Raw genomic sequence first — 16,819 nt, forward strand, 5'->3', positions numbered from 1 at the left:
AAACTTTACAGCTGGCCAAAGTTCTGTACACGAATCATAAAACAAGGAAATAAATAAGTAAAAACAGTGATAACACAGGGTGCAAAGCGGGCTAAGAACAAAAAAATACAAAAACAAAAAAATGCATGAGAAATCTTAATGCACATGAGACCTAATATTGTTAAAATTGCACTTATTTTTCTGAAGAAATGTCAGATTGGTCATAGTTGTTCAAGTTACTCACATTTTTTTTTAAAAAAGGATAGTTTTTTTTTCATTATTTATTTGTACTTTTTTGCACTAAAAATGAGAAAACTCTGGAGTTGTCTGGAGTTGACTTGACTGTATTCAATTACAAGCATGATCATTTCTTAAAGTAACACTTTCTGTCGGTAAATTCAGCATGACAATCGTCATATCAGACTTGTGACAGTGCTTTAGTTGATGTACGAGTCTGTCATATAAACACATTGTGGTGTATGACAGAGAGCCTAGCGGGGTTTACTGTCTACCTGATTTATGATCTGCTCTGGTTTTAGTCTCACCGGTTCACCAGGTTAGAATTTCAGACCTTTTTAATACAATTTGTTTTAGAATCAAGAAGTCACCTCATGAAAATATGCAGGAAAAACCAGTGGGTATGAGTACATTTCAGTGTCTTCCAGGGATAATCCATATTAATCCTCAGTTGCCATAATGCAGTTTTTTATTCCAGTTTAAAGGTATGTGATGCCTCCAAGAATCAATGCAGTCAGTCACATTTTACTTTATCTTCTATTGCAGTTGTTCCCAAAGTTTTTTGCTCAAGCAACAATAATGTATTTTACATCTCCTCAGGACCCAAATTTGATAAAATATATCATAAACTGACTGTCTTTGTCTACATTTATTTCTGATTTTCCACCTGCTAAAACAATGTTGAATAAATCTAACTTTTACTTTGTTTTCACCTTATACCATACTTTTAAAAATTTTATTTTTATATCATTTTCAGTTAATTTTTCATATTTTCATCTTGTTGCATTATATATGTTGTTTGTGCCTTGTTACATAATTTCACATAATTATTTTATGTCATTTCATATCCATTTTGTTACTTATTGCAATTTGGTTTTTTTACCATGGGACAGTGCACAATAATACATTAACCTCAAAAACAGAGAGGAAAGATGCTTATGCCGGGTTTTAGCAAAACTGTTAAATTCCACCGGCAAAGTTGTTTTTACAGAAAAAGATGCAAGTACTGACAAAAATATTCATCATTTTCATCTCATTTTGTCCTCTGCTTTTTACATAGCTCTATTGAAATTAACTTTTATCCAGAAGAAACTCTTCTGTTTTTGGGGGGAAATACAGTATTACCCACACATCATAGTATTGTTATATATTTTAGTTTTACTGTATTTTACAGTTGGTAAAAACTGCAATTTGATCCATATTGAGTTTGGGAAAAGTGTTCCTATTCTATGGGCGATAGGAGACATTTAAGACATTGTGATGCCATTTCATTTCATTTCATTTCATGTCATTTATTTATTCATTCCAATCTAAATGATTGAAAGGAGCAGGATGAAGAAAACTTATAATACCTGCCCGTTTCTTAAAACATCTGCTTACATCTGATAAGTTGCCGTTACAGCTATTACAGTAAACAGTTTACATGATAGTCAATGAAAATAAAGAAATCAAAAATCCATAAGTAAAGTGATAAAATGATAATATCTCCTTATCATGATAGTCTGTATTAATTCATTATAGTCATATCTTATTGTATGCATACTTCTATATTATAACTAGATATACACTTGTTCAGATAATGTTCTATATTTTGTTATCATAGTGGATTTATACATCCTTTTTATGCACAAACTGAAGAAGACATTTTAAAGTTCTGGTCCAGATTATTCCACAGGTGTACCCCTCTAACAGATACACTGGTTTTTTATGTTGGTTCTACACTTAATTTTCTTGAAGATTTCAGTTCCCCTTAAATTACACTTACTTTACCTGGGCTCAAATATCTCCTGTAGATTGTAGGGGAGCATATGGTCATGGGCTTTATACATTATGATAAGAGTATTAAGGTCGACAAGATTGTGTAGTTTTAGAGCATTTAATTTTATAAATAGGGGATTTGTTGGAGCTAAGTATCAAATCAAAATTAAATCGAATTTTATCAAAATCAAATCACTGTACAAGTACTGTGCTTAACTGACAAATCAAAATGTCTTTTTTTGAAGTAGGAATATAGAATTAATATTTGATTTATAATTATTACCCCATATTTCCACACAATAGAAGAATGAACCAAATAACGCCACAAAATTAAAAAGGATGAATCAGACTTCAGTTGATGCTTTTATCAGTTTCTACCTTCTTCACTATGATGATGCCAAACAGGTTGGTGGGGTCGGTCGTGATGTCAAATGTGTCTCTTCCATCTCCATCGACGATGCTGTACGTCATCTCGGCGTTGACCCCGATGTCCCTGTCTTTGGCCCAGATGCGTCCCACCACAGAGCCAACAGGGGCCGTCTCTGGGACGCTCATCTGGTACAGCCCTGAGGAGAAAAAATCAACTCTGATCATCTGTTTGACTGTTTTATCCTCTAGAGGGAGCCAAACCTCTTCCATCTCCTTTAAGGCTGCTGCCCTCCTCTCATGCAGCCTAAAATAAATGGCTCCATAAACGCCTGACAATTGGGTTATATACCGTCTCATGGGTCGGCTTGAATTTCATCTACCGTTTAACCTCAAAGAAGAGGTGACAGCTGCCCAATTTGTGGCGTTCCCTGCAGTCCAAACTGAAATGCCTACACATTGTGTTTGACAGAGGGGAATCCCTGAAGCTCTTCAAAACCGATCAAAGTTTCATCGAAGTGATGGCGCTAATTGGTAGAAGACTAGTGATGGAAGTGGGCAGCGGGTGTTTTCTTTGTCTGAGAGTGAAGGCGCCCGTCAGCGGACAGCTAGACAACCCCTGACCTCTGAGAGATGGTAATGAGCAGAGCCAAAATGGGGATAATCAAAGAGACAGCATGGGGCGACTGGTGTCTGAGAGCACCAGAGGAGGAGGGAGGGGAGAGGCCGGGGGGGAAATGACCAGGGACTGGTGGCCAGAAGTGGGCAGCGGGAGGAGGCCAAAGGGGCTAATGGGTGGACGGTCAGGAGAAATGAGCTGGAGCTGAGATGTAACACCGAACACAGTCGATAAGGAACTTTTAATGGGCATAAATGATTGAATTTTAACTCAATATAATCAAGTACAGTTGAGTGCAAATGAGAGGTACTTTAATTGAGTACTTCCATTTTCTGCAGCTTCGTACTTCTACTCCACTGTGTCTCAGAGGCAGATATTGTACTTTTTACTTGACTAGATATGTGTGCACTGCAAAAAATCTAAATCTTATCAAGTGTATTTTTCTCATTTCTAGTCAAAATACCTCATCACACTTAAAATAAGACATAATTACCTAAAGAGTAACTTTTCAGTGAGATATAAGAACTTCTTTTTAGACAATAGATGTTGAAAATCTTTTTTCAAGTAATCTTACCAAGATAATTTTTTTTTGCTTAATTCAACATTTTTTTTTGCTTAATTCAAGCAAAATGGCCAGTGGAACAAGTGAAAATTATCTTGGTAAGATTACTTGAGATAAGATTTTCAAGATCAGTTGTCTAAATATAAGTTCTTATATCCTCCTGAGACACAGTAAGTAAATATTTTCACTATTTTACATTAAATAATTGCTTTAATTGGATACAGCATGATGCAACAATTTTTTTCAGATACATTCTAAAAAATTTTTATATGTTCTTTTCAGTGGACATTTTTTTATTTTTTATTTTTTAAAGTAAAGCTGTGAAACTCTTGTTCACTACAGAGGACATTGCTGGGTCTCAGGAGGATATCTCACTGAAAAGTTACTCTTTAGGTGATTACATATGTCTTATTTTAAGTGTGATGAGATATTTTGACTAGAATTGAGAAAAATATACTTGGTAAGATTTTGATTTTCGCAGTGTGACCGCTTTAGTTTTCACAATACGCATTTTCATTCCCTTCCTGTAAAGTGAAAACAATGCATCTCTGAAAATATCTAAAAAAAAATCACATAAACTCAGCTAAACTCTTTGGATTGGCTGGAAATGCACTGAAAAAAGGCCTGTTTTTCTGAACTTATGAAAGTTGACTGTTGATATGTGGTTTTCATGGGACAGGAATGCTACTAACATTCACTGAACTGACAGGATCTTGTATGATACGTTGTTATAGAGTTACAAATCAGGATGTAAAGTGGTTTAAATAAGCTCAGCCTTAAACACATACTGCCATAAAACCCAACACTGACATTAGAAGTGGTGCAATAGTTTATGTTGCAGCTGGTGAGAAGCAGTAAAGACACAATAGGTGTGTTTCTATAAATATAGGTAATGTGCACTTTGACATTTTGCATGTTTTTTGTCTTGGATGAAGTAGTTTTTGTCATTTTTCACTAACCAAAAAATGCAAACAGAGGAAATGGAGACATATTTTCAAATTCAGTCATGTGATTAATCAGTTGCATGTGCATTTGCTGCATCTTCTCATATATTATTATTATATATCATATGAATATTATTCCGCAGGTCATTCCTCCCCAAGGCCATCAGATTGTTAACAGTTCGCAGTGACCCTCCACCACCCCCATATTACATCGTGTATACATGCAATCACTATGAAAATATGTAAATATCTTTTAAATTTTATTCTTAAATTTTTATACTTTAAGAACGTTTATTTCCTACATGCCTTTCTTTTGCAGTGGTGTGTTGCATATTGCTGCTGTATACTGTTAAATTTGGTGGGATCAATAAAGTCTTATCTTCTCATATATTATGATGAAGTGTGAAAACATGTCTGGAACAACAGGTGATGATGAGGTGATGAAAACCATTCCTCTGTCTTTTCCATGATAAAAGAAATCACATTTATTTCAGATGGAAAACAACAATGTAAAACTGTCTTTTTGCATCTTTTACTCTGTTTTAAACCCATGTGTAACAGTTTACAGTTCTGCCTGTTAGTGACAGAATGCTAGATTATTCACTCCAAATCAGTTTATGGAAATGCACATAAATTTTGTGACTTTTCAGAAGTTTGGTTCAAATTTGCTTAACATTTTATGGAAATATCGCCAGTGAAGAAGAATGAGTGCAAGCACTTTCATGAAAAAGTAAACTATGGTTGCAACTTTAGCTGACTAATGAAGATAGTTAATGTTAACCAATGATGGCCAGTGGATGATCAGTTCATACTCAAAACTGACAGAGGTCACATTTAATATGTAATATGAATGAGAACACACAAAAAATTGGATTTCACCAAAAAAAATCAGAATTGTGCATTAAGACCTGCTGTCTGAATGTAGTTTCCTGTATCCATTTTGCAGCTGCTGACATAAGTGAAATAACTTGTATGTTTTTTTTGGTTTTTTTTCTGGGTTTTTTTTAATCATTTGGTGTGGTGTGGTTAAAAAAAAAATTAGTTTTTATACTGTTATCTTTTCTCAGTTATAGCATGTGTCAGTGTGTTCAATGTAACTGTTTACATATATGGATTCATAAGAGATGGATGATCATCTTTAACTCTTTATTGTAACTACTCACATACACAGCTCAAGATGCTTTATAGTAACCACCAGTACTTAACAGATTTGGGGTTTTTACTCATAATTTGAAAACTATGTTTGAAATATATATTGTGTTTGTAATTTAAAATATATGGGGAAATGCTGATATTGGTTACCTACAGATTTTTCCTGCTCTGTTTAGAATCAAAACTATTATCTGCTTGTATGTGATCAGATACCAATAAATTGTCAACAAAAAAAAACAAAATAAAGAGAACCCCAAAAAAACAATGATGACCAAAGTCCATAACCACACATTGACCCTTTAAGTAGGTTTAGTAAAAATAGGATGGGATCACTTATTCCATCACCAAATACAAAACCCTATTGAACTATACTGTGCCCTCTATTAGATTTGTATACAGTTATGATTGATATGTTCTGTGAAGGGTCTTACTCTGGTCAAACATGGGCGGGTTGTCGTTGACATCACTGAGCGTGATGTTGATGGTCGTGGTGCCCGCCAGCCCCCCCAGCTGGCCGCCCATGTCCTTGGCCTGGATGACCACGGTGTAGTTTTCTCTGGTCTCCCTGTCCATGTCTGCCAGGGACACACGGACCACGCCTGAGGAGACACAAGAGGTGAATTAAAGGTCAACGACTGAAAACTGCTGATACGGATTACGGTCATGTGTCTGAGCGATGGTGTCCTGGAATGTCAGTGAACCGGCTCAGAGGCTGCACGAATGTCAAACACTGACACTTCATATTCAGCTGCACTTTAGACTTTCATTTATAGATAAAGGTTAACATACTTTATATACGTTTTATACGTCTTTTTATATACTATACTATACTACACTACACTACATTATACTATACTATACTATACTATACTACATTACACTATATATTATATATTACACTCCACACCACTGCATTACACTATACTATACTATACTATACTATACTATACTATACTACATTACACTATACTATACAACATTACACTATACTACACTACATTACATTTCACTATATTATACTACACTACATTATACTATACTATACTATATATTATATATTACACTCCACACCACTGCATTACACTATACTATACTATACTGTACTATACTGCAAAACACTAAACTACACTACACTGCACAACATTACATTACGCTATACTATACTATACTATACTATACTATACTATATTTTACTATACTGTACTATATTATAATACATTATACTATACTATACTATACTATACTACACTGCACAACATTACATTACGCTATACTATACTATACTATATTATAGGGTGGGGAAGCAAAATTTACAATATTTTGAGTCAGGGATTGAAAGACAGTGTACGACCAATTAGTTTATTGAAAGTCATGAGAATTTATTTGCCACAAGAAAATTTACATAATAGAAAATGTTTTTATTATGTGTGTCCTCCTTCTTTCTCAATAACTGCCTTCACACACTTCCTGAAACTTGTGCAAGTGTTCCTCAAATATTGGGGTGACAACTTCTCCCATTCTTCTTTAACAGTATCTTCCAGACTTTCTCGTAATAGTTTTGCTCATAGTCATTCTCTTCTTTCCATTATAAACAGTCTTTATGGACACTCCAACTATTTTTGAAATCTCCTTTGGTGTGACAAGTGCATTCAGCAAATCACACACTCCTTGACGTTTGCTTTCCTGATTACTCATATGGGGCAAAAGTTTCTGAAAAGGTATGGATAATAGTGTTAGGTATGATTATGACATCAATATATGTTTGGTTTCAAAACAATTGACGTAGTGCCTGCTGAGAAAAAACAACTAAATGTTCATTGTAAATTTTGCTTCCCCACCCTGTACTATACTATATTTTACTATACTGTACTATATTGTAATACATTATACTATACTATACTATATTCTACTATACTGTACTATATTACAATACATTATACTATACTATACTACACTACACTACGCTACACTGTACTATACTTATCTCGTTATTAAGTATTAAATTTATTCTAGGACATGTCCATCAAGGTTGTACCAGTATGTTTCTTTGTGTAAAAGCCCATCAGGCTGCAAAAAAGAGTGAAAGAAAAAGAATCACATCTTGTAAATGGAAATGTAGCTGCATCAACAAATGCTGTTATTTTTTTTTTTGCATTCCTACCTTTATCCTTTTGTGTAATTCCTTGTTATTTTATCACATAAAAGTCATTTAACTTTATCTGAACTCAACTGTCGATTTTTACTCTCCAAAAGCAATTGAACGAGTTCCATAATTCTTCCATCTTCATGGTAAAATATCAGCAGAATCTGGTTTTATCAATTTTTTTTTTTTTGCATTTGCATTTGCACATTCACAGGTCCATGACTACACTGATTTAATGGATAAAAATGTGGTTTAAAATGTGGAAAAAAATCATTAAGCGACACTGTGGGCGCTTATCAGCTTTGGACAAGTAAGAAGAATACACAAAATTACATAAAGAGAGCATCTCTGATTCTTCCGCTTCAATTTAATACCTTTTTTAAGCATTATGGAAGGCAGTTTAGTGGAATAAAAAGACAGATCAATACCTGCAGCAGCGCATCTTTGCATCAACCATAATTAAATCCAAACTTTTACTAGAGCTGAAACCGACAATATGGTAAATGATAGCAGCTATTATGTTATGATATTAGTGAGTAGAAGTGGATTTGTCTGATTTAGACACATTAACACTGAAAGAAACCCCACTTGAAATTACTCATCCTTTATTTTTGCATCTGCCAAAGTGGTAATGTAATCGCCCACATCTGTCAGTGTGTTTGTCAGTTTGTCAGCACCACTCAAACTACTACATCAGTTTTCTTGACACTTGGAATGTGTTTTTATTCCTCTAACAGCACACAAAATGGTATTTTACTTAAGTGCGGAATGGTGAGGCCTTGGAAGAGGTTTGCACTCTACCTACTGCTCTACTCCTTTAAAACATCCTTCAGTAGCCATGTATCCTCGTATGTTTCAACTACCTACCTTTTATCCAACTTTCAAAGATGTCTCATTGAATTTTAGGAAATAAAATATTACTAAGTGAGATTTTGCCTTAATGAGCCCATTAAAGGTTACATGAAAAAAGGTGTATGTAACCACGCTGCCTAAGTTTTACACTGTGTTCGGGCTAATACGAGCCTCGGTGCTGGGAGTTAGCAGAGCTGATTGATAGCTGTAGAGCTGTTTGTGTTACAGTGATGGATGAACCTACAGCGGCAGCAGACTGACTGGCTGCTGATGGCCGGTGCAGCCTGAGAGGGTTGGCAAAAGACTTCTGTGCTGACAAACGAGGAAACGAGGCAGCCGTGGTAAACAATGGACGATGAGTGTCTTTTTTTTTGTAGAAAACAAAAGGACCTCAGGGAGATAGGGAGTTGCAACAACATTCACAACTCCAGCTACTAACATTAATATTTTTTTTTATCTGCTTATGCACTAATATAACCAGTGTTGGGAAGTTTACTTATGAAAAATGATATATTATAGATTTGTTTCCAAGTAAATTCACAAATTAAAAAAAATAAATAAATAAGGTAACTTGTCATATTTAATTGATTTTTTTTTTTTTTTACTAGTTTTTGAACATGTTTTAAAATAGTTGATAAATTAATGGTAATATGAACCTCAAAAAAGTGCAGATTTCATCAAGCTTTTACTGCACATATCTTCAGCATTACTTAAAGGTTAAAGGTTAAGAGTTCGACTTGCTTTATTATCTCCATAGGGAAATATAGTTTCTACATTTTACTCATTTTACACACACGTAGCACCCATTAGGAGCTGGTATTGAAGGCGGTCAGCTGACAGGAGAATTAATCTAAACTAGTGTGTTGACCCATGGGGATCCAGGGGTTCTAGATGTGGTGGTTTTTATGCTGTTGTATACTTGTGCATGTTGTACCACATTTGTCCAGCAGTCACTGCCAAAGCGTTCTGGCCATAGCATTGTGATTGTAAGGCTATTGTACTCCAAAATTACTAACATCTTCCAAAATATTGGTCTTATTAACTTGCCGTTTTCGCTACCGTCTTCCTTTACCAGAAATATGTAAGTATGCCAAACTGCAGCAGTCAGCTCTTTCCGGATTTTTTGTAAATCCCTGGACACACACAGAGGCCACTTGGCTTTTTTTATATACAGTCGCGGAAAAAATTATTAGACCATCAAAAGTCATCAAAAACAATGGTTATGCAATCCAGTACTAACTCCTGTGTGTATCATGTGACTAAAACAGACAGAAAAGAAAACATGGAATGCCTAAAAGCACTGTTTTTGGCAGTACAATGCTATAGCTATTGATGTAAGAACCAAAGTGATTTTGGTTATTATCAAGAAAACCATGGAAAATGACAAGATATCAGCTCTGAAATTAAACTCTTATGAGCTATTTTTGTTCTTATCATTATATTTGTCCAAACAAATGTACCTTTAGTTGTACCAGGTATTAAAATGGACAAGAAATTGAAGAAAACAAGGGGAGGTCTAATAATTTTTTCTGCAACTGTAGATGTGGTAGATTTTATGCTGCTGTATATTCGTGCATGCTGTACCGCATTTGTCCAGCAGTCACCACCAAAGCATTCTGGCTATAGCAGCATGATTGAAAGGCTATTGTATTCCAAAATTATGAATATCTGCCAAAATATTGGTCCTATCAACTTGCTGTTTTCGCTACTGTCTTCCTTGACCAAAAATACACATGTATGCCAAACTGCAGCAGTCAGCTCATTCCGAATTTTGTGTGAATCCCCGGACACACACACACACACACATAGATGCACACACACAGAGGCCACTTGGCTTTTAGAATATAGATGTACCTGTTTACTTTTCCTTGAATTAGGACTAGAACCACAGACTTATATAGATAAGTAAACAAACCCTCTGTGATGTCACTTATTGATTGTGAAATGCAATTTTGAAGTGTCAGGATGCTTAACATAACCGCCACCATATTGGTTTTATGGAAATAAGTGGGTGGGTTGGAGGATGAAACTGGACCTCACTGAAAACACAACCACATCCACTAACAGTTTCATAATAAATGCCATCAGATACCTTTAGCTGCATAATAAATGTGAATACATACAGGTCAGCTTGGTAACGTACATGCTGAAGTCATGAAATATGCAAACCCACTAATAACAGCAATCTGAGCCCATTAGGAGGAAATCTGTCAGACCATAAAAATTCAATATTCAGTACTGTGCAAAAGTTCTTGGCCAACATTAGATTTGTTGGTTTAGTAAAGTTCCTATGGCCACACATGTGCATTTCTCAGTCTGTGTATTAAGATACAATCTGGATATGTACAGCAGTAAAAACAAAAGTTTCATGGAACAGTGGTTGTACTTAATGTGACCTCTCTTTGCCTTTAACATCTTTTGTTCAAACAATATGGCAGTTATTGTATTAATTGTCAGATTTTGTTTTTTACAGCATTTCATTAAATACATAAATGTTTCTAATTGTTTGTGCTGCCTCTTGTCATGGGGTCAGGGGTCACGCTAAATAGTGACTTTAACCTTTACAACCAATTTAGTTCTGTTTTTTGTGTGTTTTTTAAGGCTGTACACATATTTCCTGTTCTTTCTTGTTGTATCTGAAGAAAAGAGTGAAATAAATATGTATGTATGCTCATTTCAACACTGAAAAAACCCACAAAGCTAAAGGTGGTGGTTCACAGTAATGCTAACATCAGCTAATGCAGTGAGTTACACCAATTATTGCAATTAAATTCAGATAAATTTCATGACAGTCTTATTAGTGTAACTCCTTTAACATAAATAATTTGTTCATTTGGCCATTTTTAAGAGGACATGCTTTTGCAGTCTGCCCCCAGTGGACATTCATCTTACTGCACATTTTCACATTGCTTTACTTTTCATTTCCGCAGATTGCTGCATGACTAGAACATCGTTCCAACAAACCAAATCACATTTATAGACTCCGAGTATTTTCCCTCTGTGCATACTGCTGAATGAATAGAGCCTGTCTAGACTTTTACAGACATCCTAACGCCGATGGTGTTTCAGTGAAATTCTGCTCATACTTGTTGACCCACATTGTGTGAAAATATGTAAAAAGCAGGCATTACTTCATTGTTAAAATATGCAGCAGCCCAAACGCTGTTGTATAGGTCTATATAATCTCTTTACTGAATTTAATTACAGATTTTATATATATATATATATATATATATATATATATATATATATGTATGTGTATATATGTATGTGTATATATATATATATATATATATATATATATATATATATATATATATATATATATATATATATAATATCTTATTTTATTATATTACTTCATTGTTAACATATGCAGCAGACTGAATGCTGTTGTGTAGGTCTATATAATCTCTTTACTAAATTTAAGTACAGATTATTTTTATTATATATATTTATTTTATTATATCCAGACAGGGATGATGCACAATAAACATGAACCTTAAACAGGAGAGATGTAGTGTGCCAGGTTGTAGTGCTAATTTCCACCTGTAGTTCCTGGTCAGGCAGGTGTTATTATTAAAAAAAAAAAGCAGACATTATTAAAAACTAAAACATACAAAGAGCTGTATAAGATGAATTGCCATAACTCCATTCCTTTCTCAGAATCAGACCACATCAAGCATTTATTTTTAATTAATTACTTTCAGCATTAAGTTTCTAGTGTTTTTGCTGCTGATTTTTTTTTTTTTAACTTTAGTACTCTGTGCACATACTGTATCCACTCCTTTAAGTTGACTAATAGGATCATTGTTGATCTGATTTTGTGAGTTTTTTCCTTCTTCTATCCTCATTTTCACTCTATAAGTCACACTTTGAGTTTAGCACATCCTTTTTGCCCAGTGCCAGGACTTAGAGACACTGAAATTTGCAACAAAAGATCTCCATGTTCCGTAGTCTCATAGCAACAACAGGAGCCATGCTGAGCCTCCAACACTTGGAGTCGGTGGGTATACACTGGGGCTTAATATGTGGACTAGTAAAATCAGACTGGTGCAAATACAGTGGATACAGTGTTAAGGAATTAACAGCGGCTGTCAGAGAAGAGTGTGATATTCTCATCTTTAGCAGTGGCCAGTGAAATATGAAAGTTTTCCATCTTTAAACACAACAAAACTGTTCTTTATCTTTAGTTTTTTCACCTTATCATCACTGTTTTTTGTCTTCAGGGCTCTTGTTTCGACTTTTTTTTTTTCCAAATCACCTTGCATGACAAACAAGATAAAATAGAATTAAAATAATGAGTGAAGTACTTTAATTCAAGTACTGTATTTAAGTACAAATTTGATGTACTTTACTTGAGTGTTTCAATTTTCCATGACTTCATTCTTCCACAGGTAAACGTATCTGAGACAATACACATTAATTGCTATTACTGTAATTACTTCTTACTTTAATGCATTACAATTTTAATTTATGACAAAGATGATTTGCCCTTTTACATATATTTTTCTGTTTTTATGTATTAGTTCTGTTTTTATTGAGTGGTACGTTATATGTTTCTGTGCTTAATTTTGTACTACTTTATTTCTTACTTTAATCCATTTAATATAATAATAACATAATATTTCTTTACCTATGGTGCTGTAAAACTGCAAACTTCTGTGTCGTGGGACGAATGAAGGTTTATCTTATCTTATCTGATCTTATCTTATGGTGAACGCATGAATGCATCAATAAATATACAGTAATTTAAAGGTGTAATCTATTATTTTTCAGTATAACTTGAATTAAGACTGTGATATCTTGATTTTAAAGCAAAATCAACTACAGATCACAGGTTTGCAGGTATTCTGAGTGTGCACTGTTAAATGAATGGAGCCAATCTGTATATAGAGCCTGCTCCTTGTACTCACATTTGTACATTTTAATGATAATATTGTCATACTTCTACTCAGGTCAGGTTTTTTGACTTGAAAGAGAACTAACTACCTCTGTTGTTACCAGTATCAACTGCAACTGAATACGTTTATCGTCACAATCATACAATTACCGTAAAATTCCACATGCTATGGCATCACATGTAACTCAGTTTCAGCTCTGCGGCTTTAATTTGTGTTGCTAAAAGCTGCCTTAGGAACTGTAGAAAACCTCAAAGTTTTTTTAACATAGTTATATTTTCTGCTCTGATGAGTCACACGGGTCAGTTTCATGTCAATTTAAACTGTGCCGCAGATCCAAATGTCAGTCTACTCGAGAACTGAATGGGAATTTCCCTTTGTGGAATCAGTGGCACCTGAAATACCTGTTCCCTCCTGTGTGGATAACCAAAAAAAAAAACCCCAAAAAAACATCAGTTGGCCTAATTTTGTATCGCCTTAAGCTTGTAATCAGTCTTGCATCACGTGTGCAGCCGTACCGGTCTTGGCGTCCACTGAGAAGTAAGGCTGACCCTCCAGGATGCTGTAGACCACTCGAGCGCTGTTGCCATACGTGGGGTCGTCGGCGTCGGTAGCTGTAAGCTGGATCACAGATGTACCTTTGGGGGAAAATGGAATCAAAAAGGAGGTTGATTGAATGAAAACTAAAAAGCAGGATGATGTGGATGTGGAAGGAAAAGTGTCATTTTAACCAAAAAATAACTTTAGATAGAGGTTTGGCCAGAGTCAACTATGGTAATTTCTTCAAAGTCACCACAAAAGTAGGTTTATGAATAGTGAATGAGGCAGATGGAGAGGAACTGGCAAGAACTGGTGACAATGACAACTCTACAGGGTTCTTCTGTACTTTGCTATTGTTTGCTACGGCTGCAAACTTACAGAAGCAGCAGCAGCTCCCTTGGAAACACTCATAAGCAACTAAAACTTTTCATTCTGGCCCATCTGTTTACCTTAACCTCCCTCCGTTTACCTATTTTGGACATTTCAGGAACAGCCGCCTGGTAGGGCCCGTCCAGAAACCTTGGCTCATTGTCGTTGATGTCTTGGATCTTGACGATGAATTCGGATTCGGGCTCCAGAGGCCGGTCTGTCAGGCGGTTTCGGGCCTGAGCGCGGAGGACGTACTGGGACTTTACCTCCCGGTCCAGCCTCTGGATGGCGTGGATGTCCCCAGTGCTGTCATCGATGGTAAAGGTGGTGCCTGCACCTTCACCTGTGAGGATGTATCTGATGGAGCCGTCGCCTTTATCCATGTCTGAGTGAAGCTGTGGACAGATTTACAGAGTTACAGTCATTTGAACTGAATAGGCCTTATTTCTTAATGTACATTCTGAAGGGAATGCTTATATGTGGTTAAATGGCATTTTAGAATTCAGAGGAATTATAAGATATTCCTACTGAGAGTTACACCTAAGAAGATGTTTAGTTCGGATCAAAGACACATTATGGATACTTTTATTGATCGTTATGAAAATGGTAACTGTCAACTGGAAGGATCCAAACCACCGACCATAACTCAGTGGGTACAGAGACTGAAAAGGGTCTACACTATGGAACGAATGACTGCAAGTCTACAACTAAAGATGAACACTTTTGAACAAAGATGGAACTGTATTACTCGGTATTTCAGTGACTGATGAAGGAATGAGAGCTATTAAAAGATTGTTATGTTTCTCTGTGACTGACATTGTACTGCTGTAATTTTCTTTGGTAAAAACAAATATTTATTTTCCAAGTGATTGCCCTTTATGGTATTTCTATTGTATTCCATTTACTTGTGCCTTAATTCTTAGGGTCCTATGTCAGAGAATGTTCTGTTTAGTGGAAAAATGAAAATATCTATATAAAAAGTTGAAAAAAAAAAAAGAAAAATAATTTAGAGTAACTGTTAAGGACCTCATCCACAAAGTGAAACCAATGTGGAAGTATCTGAAAGGAGCTATATGCTTAAAAATGTTAAAATATAACCAAATATTATCATTAGAGTATTCAGACTAAATAAGTGAAGTTATATCAAAGATACTATTGTGTTGGATTACAGTGATTTGCACGGAATCTATTTATGTGACCACTAGAGGAAGTAGTGAGTCACTCTATCAGTGTCACAGGGGGATGAAAACTAACCCCATGGGGTCTTTGACCAAAGCATCAGAAAGTGACTAGATGGGATGAGAACCATTAAGAAACAAGTGGTGCCAGGCACAACAAACCCCGCCCCTCGCATGTATTGTAACTTATTTTAGCATCAATCCAGCTGATGTCATCATGTCTATGCATGTGCTGATGTCAGCATATCAGTTGCCTCTATATATGTGCCAAGTTTGACGTAAATTGAAACAAAATTTATGTTTTTATAGATGTTTGAAATTTCACCCATCATAAGTAAATGAGGAAATTGTTTTTTTTTTTTAAAGAATTCATTAAAATTCTGAACTTTGACCTACTTTTCCCAAAATGTAATGAGATCTATTCTGGGTCACTGGCAATCTATAAACCCAATTTGGTATGAATTCAACCAATAGTTTTACTGCTAAAGTATTAAACAAACAAACCAAACCAACAACAATACCCCTTGCCTTCCCTTCGGGGGGTGGGGTAATAACAACATTTAGAGTCGAAGAAAGTGACAAAGTGATAAAAGCCAGAAACACTGTTGTTGTTTTCTCCACTGGACACAGCTCTAAATGAAAAGAACAGAGTTTGATACTGAAATAGCAGCATTTCTTTTACACAGGTGATTTTTATCATAAGGCTTATGAAGGTATACAGTTATTAAGTGATGTTTCTGTCTTTTCAAATTTACCATTTGTTGATCCATGCTTCAGACTAAATTCAGACAGTTCTGACCTTGTTTGGACGATTTCAAACAGATCTTTTGTGCAGCTATTGACAGCACAAAATATCCAGAAAATGGAGGTGATTTTGGTTTTACTGTGGCTGTTTTCTGTCTAAAAACAGAGCTAAACTAACAGAGCTACAATCTAATCTATCAGCTGAAGACAGTGTTATTTTCACCGAATAACAAAATAACCTTCTAACCCAAGTTTTAGTTTGAAGAAGAAAACTTGACAGTACTATAATACAGATGCATGTAAATGATGAGCTTTATATTCTATTGAGTGATACAGTCTGTGGATACAGAGCATTGATCATAGCATTGAAGTGTGTTCTGATATGCGACTTCCCCTTGATGTTGAGAGTTGGGAACATAAATACTACATAGAACCCCTTTAAACTTGTAATATAGCTGACGGCTGCTGATGCTGG

At 35.2% G+C, this 16,819-nt stretch overlaps 1 protein-coding gene across 3 annotated transcripts in view; it reads right to left on the reverse strand.

The window, feature by feature from the left end:
- LOC115410947 (cadherin-20) overlaps nt 1-16,819 on the reverse strand; it is a 151,674-nt gene that overhangs the window by 18,767 nt on the left and 116,088 nt on the right. For all 3 annotated transcript variants that reach the window (XM_030122791.1, XM_030122792.1, XM_030122790.1), the window contains exons 3-6: nt 14,523-14,817; nt 14,032-14,151; nt 6,049-6,216; nt 2,353-2,540 (exon numbers count right to left, since the gene is read on the reverse strand). In XM_030122791.1, coding sequence (XP_029978651.1) covers nt 2,353-2,540; nt 6,049-6,216; nt 14,032-14,151; nt 14,523-14,817 — 771 coding nt within the window. The remainder of the gene's footprint in view (nt 1-2,352; nt 2,541-6,048; nt 6,217-14,031; nt 14,152-14,522; nt 14,818-16,819) is intronic.

This window comes from Sphaeramia orbicularis, chromosome 20, assembly GCF_902148855.1.
Source record: "Sphaeramia orbicularis chromosome 20, fSphaOr1.1, whole genome shotgun sequence".
Taxonomy (NCBI): domain Eukaryota; kingdom Metazoa; phylum Chordata; class Actinopteri; order Kurtiformes; family Apogonidae; genus Sphaeramia; species Sphaeramia orbicularis.